The sequence below is a fragment of the Podarcis filfolensis genome, assembly GCF_964270895.1.
Source record: "Podarcis filfolensis genome assembly, chromosome: 2".
In the NCBI taxonomy this organism is placed as follows: Eukaryota; Metazoa; Chordata; class Lepidosauria; order Squamata; family Lacertidae; genus Podarcis; species Podarcis filfolensis.
Genome location: NC_139605.1, coordinates 111,029,667 through 111,048,366, shown reverse-complemented (window position 1 = coordinate 111,048,366; position 18,700 = coordinate 111,029,667). Strand labels below are relative to the sequence as shown.

Sequence of the window (18,700 nt, the reverse complement as noted above, 5' to 3'; positions counted from 1 at the left end):
GCCTGGAAATAGAGGCTTTGCCCCAGGGAACGGACTCAAGCTTGCTTCTGCGCTACCTAGAGCAGCAAAGTGGCATAAGCATATAAGATGCAGACTGATCCCTCTGACATCAGAGCGAGTGTGGTGCACAAGTCAATTTGGGGCCTGTACCACTCCCAGAAAAGACCAGATTCAGCCCTGCCAGGGAATCCCATAACTGAACTGAACACAGGTGCACCTACAGTGTCCAGCCAACTTGTGTTTTTAAAGCAGCTGTTGGGAACCTCTGGACCCATAAGGTTCGCCAGGCTGCCTCCATTTCACCCAAACACAGCCACATCCACCACGACTGGTGAAAACAAGTCACCTGATGTCATTTTGATGAGGTGAGGCAGCTGACCCTCAGATTGCAAGGTGGTCTAAGGTGTAGCAGACAGGCTCTGAGGCTTCAGAGCTTCTAAGATACTGGGTTTTGTGCTCCACATAAACAGAAAACACCAGGCAGAGGTGAGGGAGAAGTAATCTGTGACTGAGAGCTCTAGTTTCCCATCACAAAATACCTTTTATCAGGACTCTCCTTTTACTTCTCCGTTGCAGTGCTTTTGAGAGTGACACACCCACCTCTGTCCTAATCAGCTTGGCATTTTGTGATTTCGGTACATCATCTAAGCCTCAACTATGTTTTTCAAACCCTGCTTTTATCCTTCCCTTATATTATGGGCTGGATGCAACTAAACAGTTGCACTAGCAGGAGCCAGTGCAACAAATTCTCAAAACCACAACAGCTTCAAAACCATTTTTTTAATAAAAACTAATCCTTTAAAGATACTTATCACAAGATTCCCTGCACCATTGGTCTGAATATGGCGGGTTCCATCCATTTCTGTCCAAAAGTGTAAGTTTTAGGCAGTGCTAAATCTCCCCCCATGCTTTGGAAAGCAGGTGAGATGATCCTCTGCCTTAGACCCAAGGCAAAGTGTGATACTAATCTGGGCTGAGAGCGCCCTCTATTTGAGCCTGCAAGGCAAGTTCCCAGGGAAATATATTCCCAGTGCTCAGTCCTAAGAAATGTGCTTGTAGGGCCCAGATTCTAGCAGGCACCTTTAGCTGAGAAAGTCCAGGGCTTTGGTCTCTGCCCTCAAAGAGGGTTGCCAAAGGTAGTTAGCTCACCTGCAGGAGGACCCCACTATGTGCGTCCACATTGGGCCAGGGATTCTTGGCCTTGCCCTGTTCCAGCAGCACATTAGGGACAATCTTGTATAGCTGCGCCACCAGCTTGAAGAGGGGATCTTTGGGAAGGTGCTTGAGCGCAAATTCTCTCTGGCAGGTGTAGCGAGGGTCCGTCTTCCTCAGCACTGCGTGGCCATAGCCAGGAACCACCTGCAACATGAGACGTTGACAGAGTCTTGTGGGTGGTACCCAATATGATGTGCAAAGGGGTTAACAGGCAAGTACTCAGCCCCCTTCATAGTTGCCAACATCCACACCTTGATCGATAGGTTTTCACACAGTGCCACCACTACCTTTAATTTCTCACCTTCCCCCACCATCCTGCCTGTGGGACTCTTTAGGCAGTTCCCACCAGCTCACAATCATTTTTTACACTGACCTGTTTTAACAAGCCCTAGAGCAGGCTAAGTTTTTAATCAATTTTTATTAAAAGTTTCCAACATAAAATACAATAAGAGCCAAACTAATCTAGAGAGATAAGAAAAAAGCAAGAATAAGAGAAGGAAGAAAATAAAGAAGAAAAGAAGAGAAAGTGAATACCAGGTCCTCCAGCACTGTATCTTAACTCTTATTGCATGTACAGAAGAGGAAACCCTCCCAGCTCTCACCTGGGAGCTTCCTCCTCTTCCCCCAGCCCTACAGTAGTTTAAAGCTTGTGGAATGAGATCATGATTGGAAATTGTGTGCGTGTGAAATATATATTTGCACACAGACAGCAAGAGAAAATCTAGGCGGCCATATCCATTTTCTGTACAGCTTCATCCTGGCAACTGTCTCCTGGCTGGTTTCTAGGAGGAGTGCCCTATTGGCCCATAGCATAGACTAACTTGAAGTCCTTGTTTATCTTCTCCCATTGTGGATGACTCCCAGCACCTGACTTCCTGTTTTTGCTCCCCATTTCTATGCCAAGTGAGACTACAAAGGTACTGGGAATCCACTAGCTAGGACATCAATGCCTTTCTTCTGCAGCTAATTCACGTGCTTCACTTCCCATTGGCTGCTAAAGAAGAACTGGGGGATAATTACGCATCCTTAAAATACATTTAGGCCACTCTTTGTGGTCATGTAATCAACGTGGTGGAGGGGGAATATATTCCTTTCTAACACAGAACAGGACATGAGTTGCTATTCTAAGAATCCCCACATTGAATTGATAAAATAGGACAGGGGAAAGGCACCAGGGCTGTGGGAAGTGCAGGAAAAAGAAGAATGAATACTTTAGGCAGAATTCCTCTTCCTGAGAAGCTCAGCTTAAAAAGCAAAACAAAAACCTAAATATGGCTGCGCATATATGCTTTTGTGGAGTTTACAAGTTGAAATCCCATAAGCCAGTGTGGTCTCTCTGTGCCCCCACCACCCCATTTTATAACAGACCTCACTGCAACCTAAATCTCTACAGTTTCCTCCCAACTGCAACCCCTCCCTCTGTTGCCCCATTAAGGCTTTGATGCCGCCAACACTCACCCTGCCAGAGTTCAAAGTATTCCAGATGAAATCCCTCAGTTTCGTGTCGGACACATCCTCACCCAGCTCCTTCTGCAAGTTCGTCAACCATACCAGCACTTCCTGCAAAAAGCCCGTGAGATTTGCTGATAATGTGCAAGAACAGGGAGGGCTCCCTAAAGGCTCTCCGCCAAATTCAAGATTTGCCAGCACTGCTTGGCAATGCAGCCCCCTACCTGATTTGCAAGACCGTGGAGTGGGCCAGCCAGACCATTCATGGCTGCAGCAAAAGCCAGGTAAGGGTCGGAGAGGGCACTGCCCACTAGGTGACTGGTATGGGCACTGACATTACCACCCTCGTGGTCACTGCAGAAAACAAAGGGGGAGGGGGGAAATCAGCAGGGAACAAGGAAGCTTAGAGCGCACAGCAAGCAGACTGAAATGAAGTTCTGTATGCATTTGGCCAGTGGTTAATAAATTAAGATTCTCACCAACATTTCTTCCTGAACAGAAAAGATGACACACATAATATTCCAGAAGTATAATAGCAGTTACAATGAATTCATTTTATGGTCATCATATGCAAGCATGAAAGATGTTCACGAAAGCGGCTTTCTCAGCACACTCAGATAGCTCTGTCAATAGCGCATGAGACTCTTAACGTCAGGGTTGTGTGTTAAAGCCCCACATTGGGCAAAAAGATTCAACGGAGTCCCTTCCAACTCTACAATTCTACAGCCCCAGCACACCACAGCTGCAAGAAACAACCTACCGGGGCGAAAGTAACATTACCCTTGTAACATGTAGCTCCCAATTGAGGGTTAAACAAAAGTTAGGGTTCTCTGCCACTAGAGGGAGCCGCTGAAGAGAACATTCAGGGGTCAGCAAACTTTTTCAGCAGGGGGCCTGTCCACTGTCCCTCAGACCTTGTTGGCGGGCCGGACTATATTTTGAAAAAAATAATCATGAACGAATTCCTCTGCCCCACAAATAACCCAGAGATGCATTTTAAATAAAAGGACACATTCTGCTCATGTAAAAACACACTGATTCCCGGACAGGATTTTGAAGGCGATTAGGCCACATCCGGCCCCCGGGCCTTAGTTTGCCTACCCATGGAACATATGAAGTCATATTAACCCAACTAGCAACAGGATTTCGGGCAGAGGCCTCTCAGTTGGGCTGATGGATTGGGACCAACTGCTGGGTCACAGCTTGATCCAACAGCAGCAGGAGTAGCAGCATACAAACATATGGTAAAAAGAAGATTTAGAAATGGGACACCAAATTCACGTTTGGGTTAAAGGTGGGTTAAATATTGAAGGCTACTGCTTTAACAGAATATTCCATGGATTGAAGTTAGGACATTATACATGAAAACTCTAACCCCTGAACTATGCACCCAGCTCCCTGCACATCTCAACTGTCGCAAAAGGCTACAGATTATATCAGATGCTTAAGTGCTATGCCTGTTGGCAATAAAACCACTGTCAACTAGAGAAAAAAGGTGAGTGCCGACAAACTGAAGCTCAATCCAGATAAGACTGGGGCACTGTTAGTGGGTGGTTGGATGAATGGGAAGTTACATTCCCTTCGAAGGAGCTTGGAGGTACTCCTGGATCCTTTGCTGTCGCTTGATGCTCAAGTGGCCTCAGAGGCATGGATAATCTTCCATCAGCTTCGGCTGGCGGCCTAGCTATGCCCCAACCTAGACAGAGATAGCCTAACTACTGCTGTCTATGCTCTGGTAACCTCTAGGTTAGATTAATGCAATGTGTTGTACATAGGGCTGCCCCTGAAGGCGGTTCAGAAACTTCAGCTGGTGTAAAATTCGGCAGCCAGGTTGCTCACCGGGGTAAGGTGGTTTGAGATTACCGTACTTTTCATTCTATAAGACGAACTTTTCCCCTCCTAAAAATAAGGGGAAATGTGTGTGCGACTTATGGAGCGAATGCAGGATCCATGGCTTCAGCGAAAGCAATGCGAAGCCTCCGGAGCACAGTGTGCGGCTATCCCATAAGCCAGGACAGCCAGTGGGATCGCTGCACTGAGATCCCGCTGGCTGTCCTGGCTTCTGGGATTCAGAATGTATTTTTTCTTGTTTCCTCTTCCAAAAACTAGGTGCGTCTTATGGTCTGGTGCGTATTATAGAGCGAAAAATACGGTATATTGCGCCGAGCCTGGCCCAACTTCACTGGTTGCTAATCAGTTTCCGGGCCAATTCAAAATGCTGACTTTGACCTATAAAGCCTTAAAGGACCCCAGGGACCGCCTCTCCTCCTATGAATGGACCCCGTGATCGTCATCTGAGGCCCTTCTTTGTGTGCCTCCTCCACAAGAGTGGGCCTTTTCTGCAGTGGCTCCTCGTTTGTGGAACACTCTCCCCAGGAAGTCTTGCTGAGCACCTTCATTATGCTCAAGCACAGAAAGCACATGGGGGAAATTGCACCAATGCTTAGTGCGCTGGCAGTAATGGATGTGTGGGGGAAGGACACAAGTGCTAAACGCACAAAAGCTCAGGCCTCAGTTCTTTCTGTTGCTCCATCAGCTCACAGCTCTTTCAAGCCTCTCTTGTACACAAGACAGGTAAGACTTACCTGTGAATGGTGAGGTAGAGGCGCATGAGTTCAATGAACTCGGGGTCATTATAGCCCAGCATGTTGGTGAAGTTGTGCGACCAGTCTAAGGCGGGATCGATGGCGCCGATGCTGCTGCCTTCACGGTACAGATTGCGGTAAATCTTTGCAGCTATACATGGCAGCTTGGCAATCAAGTCCATGGAGTCCTCATAGATAAACTGCAAGGTACGGAAGGGGAAGGGGAGGTAGAAGTCAGGAACCACTCGTAGGGGGTCTTTCCCCTCCAATCCCGCCATAGCAGGGACATATGATCTGTTCGCTGGCTACAGCTACAACAGTTAACATGAAGACTAGAGCGGCTTGCGTACAGTCTGCAACAAGAGTCTTTGTATTCTGCCTTCATGCATGCATCTCATGGGATGAACTCTTAGAGCACAAAAGCAGCTGCGGCTGTAAAATGAAATATACTCATCTGAAAGGTGCCACAAGACTCTGCTACTGTTTGTCCTGAATGTATAAACAGACCTAGGAATGTTGATAAGCACTGCTGCCTATTCTTCCAAGAGTCACACAGGTAGGACTTCCTTCATGTGCTCATAGGCAGAGGACTGGCATCTGAATCACACTCCTGCCACACATTTCTACTCTTTTATAATAACAACTATTATTTCTTATGAGTCACTTTCCACAATAAGTCTCAAAGCAATCTGCTGGCAACTGCAATGCACAAAGCAATTTGTTGGCAATTGCCAGGAGAACTCCATAAACAAATTTAAAAGTGGTGTTAATACCAGAACACCCTAGAAACAAATCCCTCCGTCCCCCAATATAGAGATGAGTTTCCCCCCAAAATCATCCAGATAAAATATATAATCAACTGCTGGAGGATTTAACACTCAAATGCCTGGGATCAAAATGATACCAATGGCACCCCATGAGTATTCCACGGAAAAGGACCGGTTCTCTTGTCTAACTGCAGTGCATTGGCTGGGCAGGGGACAAGCAGGTAAAGGTTAATGAACAGCAGAACTACTGCCTCCCCACATCCCAATACTTTACCCCTTTACTCCAGACAGCAATGCCTCAGGGCAGATACAGGCCGGCAGAATTGGAACGGGCCAGAGACCAAAGTCTCTTTGCTTCAGTGCTGAGGGTGTGCACACACATTTTAGGTCAGGCCAGAGGCACATGTCATCTTGTTCAAGGTCTCATGTTAAAAAGGCAGTAACTGGGATTCCACATGGTGAGGACCAAGGTCTGTCTCTCTGTCTCTGTCTTTCTCACACACCTGACTTCTGTCCTTTACCATGCGCTTGAGGATCAGCACGAGACAAAAGCTGAACTGGGCTGGCTCATTTCCAAGTCAAAATACGGCAGCCTTCAGCAGGGCTTGGTCAGGCTTGACACATTAGGTGTCTCTTTTTTCTGGAACAACTTCCACCTCTAGGTGCAGAAGCAGGAAGGACCACGCCCACAGCCCCAAACTCCACAATTTTATCAGCACCTGGCATTAGCAAATCAATCCTAGGACAAAGGGTGTTCAGCAATCCTGGCAGCAGCTTTCCAATCAGTAAGCCCAACTCCCCAATATGAAGACCCGAGACAAACCAATGCAGGGATGGGGAAGCTGCAGCCTGCCAGATGTTGTTGGATTACAACTCCCATCATCCCTGATCACTGGCCATGCTGGCTGAGGCTGATGGGATTCCAGTGGCATCTGGAAGCCCCAAAGTTCCCCACCACTGGAGTTCTTGGTGTTTGCCATAGCGTTTTTGGGGATTAAGCTGCAGGGCATGGATCATCACCACCCTCTGACAATGAAAGCTTCAGATACATTTCCCCCTAGCCTTTTTAACATTCAGCAAGAACCATCCTGACATTCAAAACCTTATTCTTGCAACACTGAGTGCACGATTTTCAGTTTTCAGCACACGCAAAGAAGGGAGAGGCTCAGACAACCCAAATTTCTTTACACAGCCATAACCCTGACTACATTAAGTGTCTATGTTTTGTGCATATAAATAACAAAGTCCATGTTTACGTAGGCGATTATAATAAATCACCTGCATTTCTGGTACGTAGCTTCAGGACTTCACCTCCAGATGCCATCGATCAGATGCTACAGAAGAAAATACTTGCAGCTTGCCCACCCGCCTCCCCCATTATTTGCTTGCCAAGCCCGCAAACGGCTCACACCTCTTCTGCACACGCGAAATGTTGCCCGTCCCTTGCTTACTTCCCAGTACTTGGTCCGGCTGATTCCCTCTGAATAGGCACGGGCAAAAGTGCTCTCGCTGTTGAGGGCGGTGACAGCGGCACTCAGTTGTGACATGGGGTGAAGGTTGGTGGGGAAGTTGTCCAGCATGGTCACCACATGAGAAGGCAGGGCGGCTCTTTTGGCCCACTCCCGGGACAGCCAGCTCACCTGAACAGAGAAAACACAAAGCTCTGCCTCAGTAACAATGAAGGAATCAGTGCTGAGCTGCGTACAGCCTCCCTCTGCCTTTGCTATCTCCTTCTGCCATGTAGACACCTCAGTGCTTTCCCTGCCTGCCCACAGACACTCACAAAACTCCCCAGGCTGCATAATGGCATTCAAGGAAGGGCTGAAGGTATCAGCTGCAGCCTCCCATTCAGAGACTCTACTTCAGCCATTCCTGTCTCCTCACCTGTTCTTGCGAGGGGATCTCTCCTGTCACCAGCAACCAGAACAGCCCTTCGGGCAGGGGCTCTGCACCTCCAGGGGCTTTGGGCAGCAGCTTCTGGCATTCGGGGATGCTGTAGCCACGGAAACGGATGCCCTGCAGATGTGGCAAAGGCAGATTAAGAGATATTCATACAACTCCATGGACAGGCTGCACGGCCAGACAGGTATTGCGACTACTACAACCTCAGGCCTCACTTACCTCATCTGGGTCCAGGACTGATGTCTCGTATATTAGCCCTTTCATGCCTCTCATGCCTCCGTAGATCTAGGGACAAAAGATGCAAGCGGTAAAAAGTTAGGACACACAAAAGGAAATACGTGCATGAACTATGGAATTTGCTGCTGCAAGGTGTGATAACTTAGGTTCTTCTTTCCCTTAAGCAATTTCACACTTCAAATAGGAGGTATCAATGTTATTTCGTTCTAAATGCTATCCTTCTGTCCCCACTGGTGCTTTGTACACTTTCTCCCTTTGGTGGTGGTAATGGCACCAGTGAAAAATTGAGTTGGGGGTGCTGACAGGCCACCAGGGAAGGCTTATGGCCTAGCAGTTCACCCCCCCCCCTTTGTTTAAGTTAACCCAAAGTTTCAGCACAGCCCAAAGTTTGCAGCTAGAATAAATTGATATGTTGCACAAAGTCTGCATAATAGTCTCAGGTGTACCACATGACGATTCTGGTGCAGAATTGTTTCCAATGCCCTGTTTTGCCAAAATGATAGCTTTATTCCCCACTCTTTGTCACCTCTGTAAGCTCTCGAGAGACCAGGAAGCCTAGTGGCAAATCTCCTATAACCTTGGCTCTGGCTTAAATACTTCTTCCCCTTTTGTCAATGGCCTCAAAAACCAGACTGAAGAACAGAGTCCTTTTCAACAACCGTCAAGGCTCAGCTTTCCAGCTGGCACCCAGAAAACCTTGCTACTGGTGCACCAAAGCTGGAGGAGGCACCACTTCGCAAACAATTAATTAAATGAACTTCAGATTCAGAAACAAAGCAGGAGATACTAATCAGCACTGCTTAGAGACTAGTATAATCAAGAAGCAGATTTGGCATCTAGAGAACACTAGAGAAAGCCTTGGTACTGCAAACAATGAACTAGTAATGTGACCTCATTGCTTTAACAGCAGTTGGTCTCTCTGTGGCATTTTCTCTTAACGAAATGTTACTTTTATGTCAGCTACCTTGCAAGGGGATAGGAATGAAGCCCTCCAGACTTGTTCACAAGGGCTGCATCATCTAGGACAGAGCTTTCCAAACTGTGTGTCGCAACAAGTTAGTGTGTTGGCTGCAGTGTGTCGCACAATAGGTGTCCGTTATCTCTTATAATACGTTTGTTTAACCTCCAGTTTGCTAGTAAAACTGAGTAACTGTCACGAAATGATGCACGTCTAAAAAGTGTGTCACCAACATGCAAAGTTTGAAAAGCTCTGATCTAGGAGGTACCACAGCTTTGAGCCAGAGTTGTCAACCCTTGCTTCCAGTGATTTTTTAATAGAATAGGTGCCGCTACTCACCATGAAGTTGTTACAGTAAGTGCCCCCCCTTTTTTGCAGTGAGTACGTGTATTCACAATTTGGACCACTGCACTAGGAGGCTCCATGCGCACTATGCCTCACTTCAAACTCAGAAGGCTAACACAGGAGCTCAACAACAAATATTCAATTGCTTCCATAATAAAAACATGGCTACTTGAGAAATGAAGTAGACCAGTTGTATCCAAACTTTTTTCAAAAAGGGCCAGATTTGATGAAGTGAAGGGCCATGAGGGCCAAACAAAGTTGTTGAGCTTTTTTTTAGGATTGAAGTTGTTGAGGTTTTTTTAGGATTCTGACCGGGGGCCCCTGAAATGGACATGCCTGAAGTAGACCATTCCTTTATTTAAACCACGTACTATCTACTCAAACTGACAGCATTCTTCAAGGTCCCAGGCAGAGGTCATTTCTAGTTCTGCTTCTTGACAGCCTTTAGCTTGAGATGCCAAGAGCTTATTCTGGAGCTGTCGCCAGAACATGCATCTTGTCTTTGACCCATATCCCTTTATTCACCGACTGTTCTTCCTCCTCTCCTCCTCCTCTTTTAAAAAGTGCTCTAGTGTCACTAGTATCCTCAAGCCCTGCTGATGCTTTGCCATGCCCTAAGTCTCATGCGTGGAATTCAATGTTGTGCTAAGTGAGGTACACGTGCACACAATGGGGCCCACTCATGCAACTTGACTCTCCCCCCCTCTTCCCTGTGCACCCCCTAAAGCTGTACTGAGGGGTTCCCCTAGCCATCCAGAGCAGATTTAGAGGGCACAGGGAGAAGGTGGGGTTGAAATCCTGTTGCAGAAGCAGACCTCTGCTCTGTGCACACAGCAACCTAGTTGAATCCTACCCCACGTTATTGGCTTGACTAAAGAAGTCACAAGACATCATCTGTGAAACTTTCCAGGCCACGCTTCACCACCTCTCTCCAGGTTAGGACTGGGCAATATATTGATATATCATCCACCACTGGTTTGAAGTCTGTATCATATCAGCCTCATAATTTTTGACCTGGCAATATATCGTGAATCATGGTGTTTGTGCATGCACTATGCAAAAATCACGATGCGGGGGAAACCGTGAAGCCAGCCAATGCCTCTACAAAGCTCCATCCTTATTCCAGACATCGTGATATATCAGTATATCACAATGTTTAGCTGGTGATATTGAAAACCAGATATTGCCCAGTCCCTACTCCAGACATTTTACCAGGGGACAAAATGCCTAAAAGTAGCACAGCACGGGGGCTTCTTTGCAACTCACTCCTTTAGACTGGTAGCAGCCTGCAGGTAGAGATGGAATTTCCTGCAGGATACAATGACTCGGATATTCTACTACAATGATGACACCGGAAGAACTTACCATATCCACAGTGATCTGACCAATGACTGTGCTGCCATATTGTTGCCTGAAGCTTTTAAGTCTTGATTGCTCCTTAGGTATCATGTTTGCAAGAACATCTTTCAGGTTCTGGAAACAAAAAAGTGCAGCCAGATCTTACATACAAAGTTAAGAAAATGCCAGTAACCTAGTACTGCAAGAGACATGGGGTAGAATAAAGAGTGGGTGAGAATTAATAAATCCAGCACAGATTGCATTCTCTCAAGTACAAATGACAAAGTGAGTCACTAGCCAGGCAGTATGCTTTATGGACATTTTTCTGGGGCAAACACTAGAACAGGGGTCGGCAACCTAAGGCCCATGGGCCACAAGCAGCCCATGGGGGTCATTTAACCGGCCCATGGACCCCTGCCGCCCGCTCAGTTGGCTCCCATGCACTGTGCTAAACAGGTGTGGAGAGGAGCAGGGACCGCCTTCCGCGACGATGGCCGGCTTCCCATCGGCTGCAGGAAGCTCCTGCAGCCAATGGGAAGAGGCGCCCGCCTCCTCAGCACCAGAAGGAGTGCCAGAAATAGCGTTTGCGCATGCATGCACACTCCGGCCCACCGCGGCGTCTGCGGGACTGTGAACCACCCCAAGCCACAAAAACTTTGCCGACCCCTGCACTAGAACATAGGGCAAGTTCTGCTGGATCAGGTCAAAGGTCCAACTAGACCAGAATCCTGTTCTCACAATGGCCAATGAGATAAGGTAAAGGTAAAGGGACCCCTGACCATTAGGTCCAGTCGTGACCAACTCTGGGGTTGCAGCGTTCATCTCACTTTATTGGCTGAGGGAGCCGGCATACAGCTTCCGGGTCATGTGGCCAGCATGACTAAGCCGCTTCTGGCGAACCAGAGCAGCGCACGGAAACACCGTTTACCTTCCCACTGGAGCGGTACCTATTTATCTACTTGCACTTTGACATGCTTTCGAACTGCTAGGTTGGCAGAAGAAGGGACCGAGCAACGGGAGCTCACCCCGTCGCGGGGATTCGAACCGTCGACCTTCTGATCGGCAAGCCCTAGGCTCTGTGGTTTAACCCACAGTGCCACCCGCGTCCCCGGCCAATGAGATACCAATGGGAAATTTGTAAGTGGGACCTGAGCACAGTAGCACTCTCTTCACCTGAGGTTCCCAGTAGTCCAGGATGTAGCCAGGGTCCAGAGCACCCAAACTCATCTCCCCCGAATAACCCACAAGCAATGAAAAAGAACTGCTTACCGTAGAAGCACTGGCATGTCTGGCAGCAAAAATGATACATGATGAGTTCTGCAAGGGAGAAAGAGACAGCAACTGAATGCACTTTCTTTACAAGTGGGCAGACCACCAATAACCTCACATGCATCTCAAGCAGATCCCCCCCCCCCATGGCCTTTCACTCCCATTTAACACCTGACTTGCAAATACACCTCAGTCCCTTGATTATAAAGTGACTCTCTTGACAACATAGGCGCCAACTCTAAGGGGCCCAGGTCCCTTCGTGTCCCCCGATAAAATATTTGAGAACAACCAGGGGATGGAGGAGCCTGAGAGTGGAGTGGCTTCTGTGGCTGGTAGCTCCGCCTGCTGCTGCTGCCACGGACGGGAAGGATGAGGGGAAGCAGCTCCTGGCTGGTGGTGGCAGGAGAAGGAGAAGGATGATGCTGAGTGCCAGAGAGGAGGAGCTGTCAATCATTGAAGCCATGCTGCCACCACGTTCGGCTCCACCCCCTGGCTCCTCCCTGAGTCCCTGCATCACGCCTATGTCATGTGTGTGTCATCGGCTCCCTTCCACTCTTCTGCTCAACTTGGTGCCTCTGCTTGACAACATCACACAAGTGAAGTCTGCCATCATAGATCAGTATTTTCACCATAGCACATGGGAAGAACATTTTGAAATACTTGGGAGTTTCCTTATAGCTCCTACCACCAATACAGAAGTGCATTCTTTGCAGAGAATCAACCAAATGTGTTTTAGATAGTTTTTTGTTGTTGTTGTTAGGTTCAGGAATCAAGTTTTCTATACTTCTGCTGAGTGATAATGCTAAAACCAAGGCAGGAGTCTTATCGCGAAGCAATACTGAAATTTCAAACACTAGGCTCTACTTTCTTTGTTGCATTAATTGTATTCTCCCCGCCCCCTCCTCTCCCACACACATTATGTCCCCATTCCTACAGTTTCCACTTTGTGCAATTTCTACTGTTTTTTTGTATCCTGAAAACGTAGGATGCCTGGCACCAGCTGCCTAAGAGTTTTGGTCAGGACTCCATTCAGCAAGTGCTCATCGTGAGTCATGTACACCAGGGAGGGTAAGCAAAAGTGTGCTACAGTTTCACAGTCCGGAAATCTTGCTGGTTTAGCAGCATTGGATACCTGCAAGCTGCTGAGTTTCCAACCTGTTAATATGTGCTAAGATGAGAATTACAGAGCCAAAGGGTTGAGACAGACAGTGTTAGACATAAGCATTGTCTGCATTTAACAGACCACCACGTGGGTTATAATAATATTGCCCAAAAGGACTAACACTGAGAGATTCTTCACTAATTTCATCATTCAACAGCAGAACTTCGACTAAAAAGAGTTAAATGTTAACCCTTGGAAATGTTCACCAACACCCTTACCCCAAAATTGCTCACAGGTCACAAGCCATATCAAAAGTTGTGTTCTGTGGCACTATGCAGGCACAGAAATAACATTACGCATACAAAAGAGATGGGTGCAAGTTGGTTGAATCTGTATCTGTTATACAGGCAGCCAAATTCAGCTTCCCACCCCTGCATAATTTTGGTCATTATAGTACTGTATTCAGATTTTTTTTCTAGGGTTTATTATTTTAAAGTATGCACAGCCCCAATCATAATCTTTCAATTTTTAAGATTAAGCCTCCCTTGAGAGCCAGTGTGGTGTAGTGGTTAAGAGCGGTAGACTCGTAATCTGGGGAACCGGGTTCGCGTCTCCGCTCCTCCACATGCAGCTGCTGGGTGACCTTGGGCTAGTCACACTTCTCTGAAGTCTCTCAGCCTCACTCACCTCACAGAGTGTTTGTTGTGGGGGAGGAAGGGAAAGGAGAATGTGAGCCGCTTTGAGACTCCTTAGGGTAGTGATAAAGCGGGATATCAAATCCAAAACTCTTCTTCTTCTTCTTGCGAACAACCCCAGTTATAAGCAGTAGTGCAGAAGGTTGCATATATGAACAACATAAACAAGGACACACCCCCAACTATAGTCCACGTTTTTGGCCCAACACACTTAAACTTCATAAGCACTTGGATCCCAGGTATGCATTACCCAAGGGGAGCACCTTCCAATCTCAGCTTCTCAAAAGCTACCAAACACAAATAACTGAAGATAAGGAAACTGCATGCTGGGGGTGGGGGCGGGCAGAGGAAATCAAGAAGCAGTTCCCTGCACAAGGAGTACCATACTGCGCCTTCCCACTGGTTGAGATCATCTGAGAAAGCATTGCTCTGCAAACCTTTTCCTTTGGAAAGCATGAAGAGCATGCAGAGTAAGATCTTTCCTCAAAGCAGGTCTGTTTCTGTTGTGGCAACCACCCTGTGGAACTCCCTCCCTTGAGTTGACGTTCTTTACGCCAGCATGCAATGCCTGCTTTTGAAAACGCTCTCCAAGGTCCCTGAGGAACACGTCTGCTTTTCTGTTGTACTGCTGTTGCATTGCTTTTGTCATGTTCAGTTACTCTCTTTTTTAAGTGATTTAGAATATTTTGTATGTCACCAACGTGAAAAGAAATATCAATACTTTTGCTTGCCATTTACGTCAAATCTTAGGAGAAAAGCTTTAGATGAGCAAAGGCACCCCCTCCAGTCACAAGCCATTTCCCCCTTCCCATTCTTGCAGCCCCATCTCCTACAATAACAGAAGATGCAGAGAAACAAGCAATGATATAGGAAGCAATGGCTGCAAGTGGCACTCAGCAGTGGAACAGCAAGAGAAACTAACTGCAAGGTAAGCATATGATATAGCTAACAGCTGACTTAACACATCTCAAGTGACAGAACACACACAGGAGCTGTCTCAGTACAGTTTGCCTTTGCAAGAAGGAATGCTTCTATTTTCTTGCACTCAGCTTTCCCCCAGGTGGCCTGTAAAACTTGGGATAAAGTGTTCCAATACCCAGAACACCAACCTAACTGATGGGGCACCTAAGGGAAAGGTGCATGCTACTACGGACAAAGCCTGGGAAGGAGATTTCCACATGTGCATGGACAGGCCCCCTTTAAACTGCTAGGGCTAGATTAAAAAAGGTAAAGGGACCCCTGACCATTAGGTCCAGTCATGGCCGACCCTGGGGTTGCGGCACTCATCTTGCTTTATTGGCCGAGGGAGCCGGCGTACAGCGGGTCATGTGGCCAGCATGACTAAGCCGCTTCTGGAGAACCAGAGCAGTACACAGAAACACCATTTACCTTCCCACCGGAGTGGTACCTATTTATCTACTTGCACTTTGACGTGCTTTCGAACTGCTAGGTTGGCAGGAGCAGGGACCAAGCAACAGGAGCTCACCCCGTTGCAGGGGATTCGAACCGCCGACCTTCTGATCAGCAAGTCCTAGGCTCTGTGGTTTAACTCACAGTGCCACCTGCTAGGTTTACAACATGCCAGAAGCTAGAATTTGGCAAAAACCCTCTTTAGAGGGTGGGGAGTAGAATTAGGTAAATTATGCAAACATCCTTTCGACCTAATGCAGGGATAACATGGTGCCCTCCAGATGATGCTGGACTACAACTCCCATCAGCCCCAGACAGCATGACCATTGGTCAGGGATGATGGACGTTACACTCCCATCTGGAGTGTACCATCTCAATGGATCAGATCTGAAGCTCTAGGTTGAGGACTCTTGTCTTCATTGCAAACCAGTCCCCGTAGCAGAGAGGAAGGAGGGGTGGGGGTTCATGGAATATGGCTGACAGGAAGCAGAAGAAAGAGAGCTGGCAAAGAAGGAGACCTTGGACTTCCTTTTTTCCCCTTCTCACAGAAGCCTTACACTAAAAAAAACTAACCCCACCATCCTCATATGATTACAGCCAGACAGGAAGCTTTCTACTGTATAGTAAAACAAACAGTCCAGACCACTGATGATTCTTTTGTCCCTCTGTCATGAAGTATTTGGAATAAACAAATTCCAGCAAATTTGAGAGGCAGCCAAAAGCCAAGGGACAGGTCCTATCAGACACTGACAGGACACAAGCAAAGGGATTTCTGAGAGCGCTTTCTGTATCGGAACTTGGGCAACCTATGCCTCAGCTGAGCACATTCTGCTGACAGGAAAAGTGTTTTCAGAGAGAAATCAGGAAGACTCAGCAAGACTCTAAGACTACATCAAGATGAAGGTTTCTTAAAACCAATTAGCTTATCAATCAGGTCCGGTGGCATCAGTTCAATGCACATAAGCATGGAACCAGAGCCGCAGCAATACTGAAAGTACATTTAATAACTGGCAGCACTGCCAATTTGACAGAAAGCCTTTGGCCTGGAGAATATTGCATTAAGTGCCTTTTGCGTGTGTGTGTGTGTATTTCTAGATTTGCTTTTGGGGCAACACAGAACACCAAAAGTCCACACACACGCATCCTACATCTGTAAAACCGATCGCACCTCCTGACTTTGTTGGTCAGGACTCTATGGCACTATGGCATAGGACTCTATGGGAAAGGACTATTGCTCAGCGGCAGAGCACATGTTCTGCAAGCAGAAGGTCTCAGTTTCAATCCCTGCTATTTCCAGTTAGGGCTGGGAAAAGACTCCTGCCCAAAACCATGGAGAGCCACTGACAGTCAGCGTGGACAATACTGAACTAGACAAACCAATGGTGTGACTCTATATAAGGAAGCTTTCTATGTTCGGAGCCCACTACTGAGTAGGAAAAATAAAGCAATGTAGTCTAGGAATTTAGCCAAGTTGCAAGCTGCCAGTTTCCAATGAACGGTCCCCTGGGCACTACTGACAAGACTTTCCCAACCCCCAGCTGACTTGCTCTTCACTTGTGAAAGTGTCCTCTGAGCATCCTTTGAACTCCTTTTTTGGCTCCCGGCTTACCTCTTCTATGCTTTTAATGCTTTCTGAGCAGCGCATACCTGCCTGCCTATCTTCCAGGACAGGCCACGCAGGAGCAACCGAGTTCCTTGGCTCAACATGCGCTCCTCTGCGACTGATGACAGGTACTCCACCGCAGAGGCTGCTTGTGGCCAGGCCCATTGAACACAGACCTGGCACATAAAGCCTCGTGGAACAGAAGGAGCGCTACCACAGCTCCACCAAGCAGCGTCACCACAGTTCTTCCAAAGTCACCCTACATAATCCAGGATAAACAAAGGCAGCAGCTTCCGGCAACACTATGTTCCTTTGGAGCGACATTCAGGATCCAGGCTACTGCCAAAAATCAGCACACTGAAAGCTTTAACTTGCAACAGCTTTACCCTCCAGAGCAAATCAGCAAAAGCTTGGTCACTATTAAAAGTAAACAGCAGGATGGTGTGGTTCCCAGAGCCGTATCTAAGCAACAAACATCCCTTCTCCACTCTGGACCTAGAGAACTATCTTGGGACAACTCTTGATTAGGAGGAGGCTGAGAAGGAGGAAAAAAAAATTTCACATAAGACAAGCTGAAGATGGTAATTTCCTGCAACATTTACAGGGAGGCCGAACCCTGCTATTTCAGGGATTAAGAGGACTGCAAACAGTCACAGTTGTTCCTCAACAAGAGAGAAATTCATGTCCTGTGAAGAATGCAAGAGCGCTCTAATGGGAGTTCGCAATGGGAATCTTATAAACCTGTATTTTGCTATACAACTCGTACACTTGGATTCTCTAGTCTGTTGTCTATAATGTTTCAAATTAGTTTGTGAAGTTTTTAACCTTAGCTACACCCGCTCCCCTTTAACAGGAGCAGGCTTGCAAATAGCCACGAACCTGGGAAAGTAGAAGCTGTGTCTCATATTCTGAAACACATGTGGTTAACGTAGGTACCTAGGCAAGTGGGCTGGCAAGGAAGTGGGTTATTGTAATCTGCAGGCAACATTTTGCTTTTGCAAGATAAAGAAACGCCGCTAAATCTGACAGTGCTGATTTTCTGTGTATGTGTGAGAGAGAAAAGAACAGGACACTTTGACGATATCATAAGCCTTTGGAGCTCACTGCGTTCCTGACGGATCAAGAAGCCTGTCTAATAAACTTCTGGGAACAATAAAGCAGCATCTTTTCTTACAACCAACTTCAATCACTGTGGCTTTAGCTGCTTTAAATAAAAACACAAACCTGATATTTAATAGGGGTTTTAATTTTTTAAAATCTATTATACCAAAGTCTTCTGAGTGTAATGCACATTTGTATGAGTCTAAAACTATAGGCATTTGGGCTTAAAAACAACAACCCACCAGGTATTTAAATAGCTGACAACGTGGCACATAAGAATTGCCACTGCTTTTCTGCCACAACATATACAGTGTCTCTAATGACTGTCGGACTCGGATTTTGCAACAAGTTGTTTCTAGGAGAACAACACAGATCCATTGCACAATAAGCTTGAGAGAGTGGCAGAACTACCCATTACAAAATTTGATAGATGAAAATATTTTATAGTACATGCCTGCAGTAGATCAGGGATCACTGGCCCTCCAGATGTTGCTTTGACCACTGGCCATGCTAGATGGGACTGATAAGAGCTGGAATCCAACATCTGCAGGCAGGGTTTGAAATTAGCAGGGCGCCGAGCACATTTTGTGCTTAAAGATTCTCCATTTGCAAGCACCTCAAAAAGTCTGGATGCCATTTTTTGCACCTGGCTGACACTCAAGGATTACTGAAATGTATGTGCTTTGAATACTTGAAGTATATGTTAAGGATAGACAATATGTTA

The 18,700-nt window shown here is 46.9% G+C and overlaps 1 protein-coding gene across 1 annotated transcript in view; it reads right to left on the bottom strand.

The window, feature by feature from the left end:
- CS (citrate synthase) overlaps window positions 1-18,700 on the bottom strand; it is a 33,747-nt gene that overhangs the window by 2,928 nt on the left and 12,119 nt on the right. The window contains exons 2-10 of the mRNA XM_083599317.1: window positions 12,066-12,113; window positions 10,824-10,931; window positions 8,138-8,203; window positions 7,901-8,032; window positions 7,468-7,656; window positions 5,250-5,449; window positions 2,889-3,018; window positions 2,674-2,775; window positions 1,150-1,359 (exon numbers count right to left, since the gene is read on the bottom strand). Coding sequence (XP_083455443.1) covers window positions 1,150-1,359; window positions 2,674-2,775; window positions 2,889-3,018; window positions 5,250-5,449; window positions 7,468-7,656; window positions 7,901-8,032; window positions 8,138-8,203; window positions 10,824-10,931; window positions 12,066-12,113 — 1,185 coding nt within the window. The remainder of the gene's footprint in view (window positions 1-1,149; window positions 1,360-2,673; window positions 2,776-2,888; window positions 3,019-5,249; window positions 5,450-7,467; window positions 7,657-7,900; window positions 8,033-8,137; window positions 8,204-10,823; window positions 10,932-12,065; window positions 12,114-18,700) is intronic.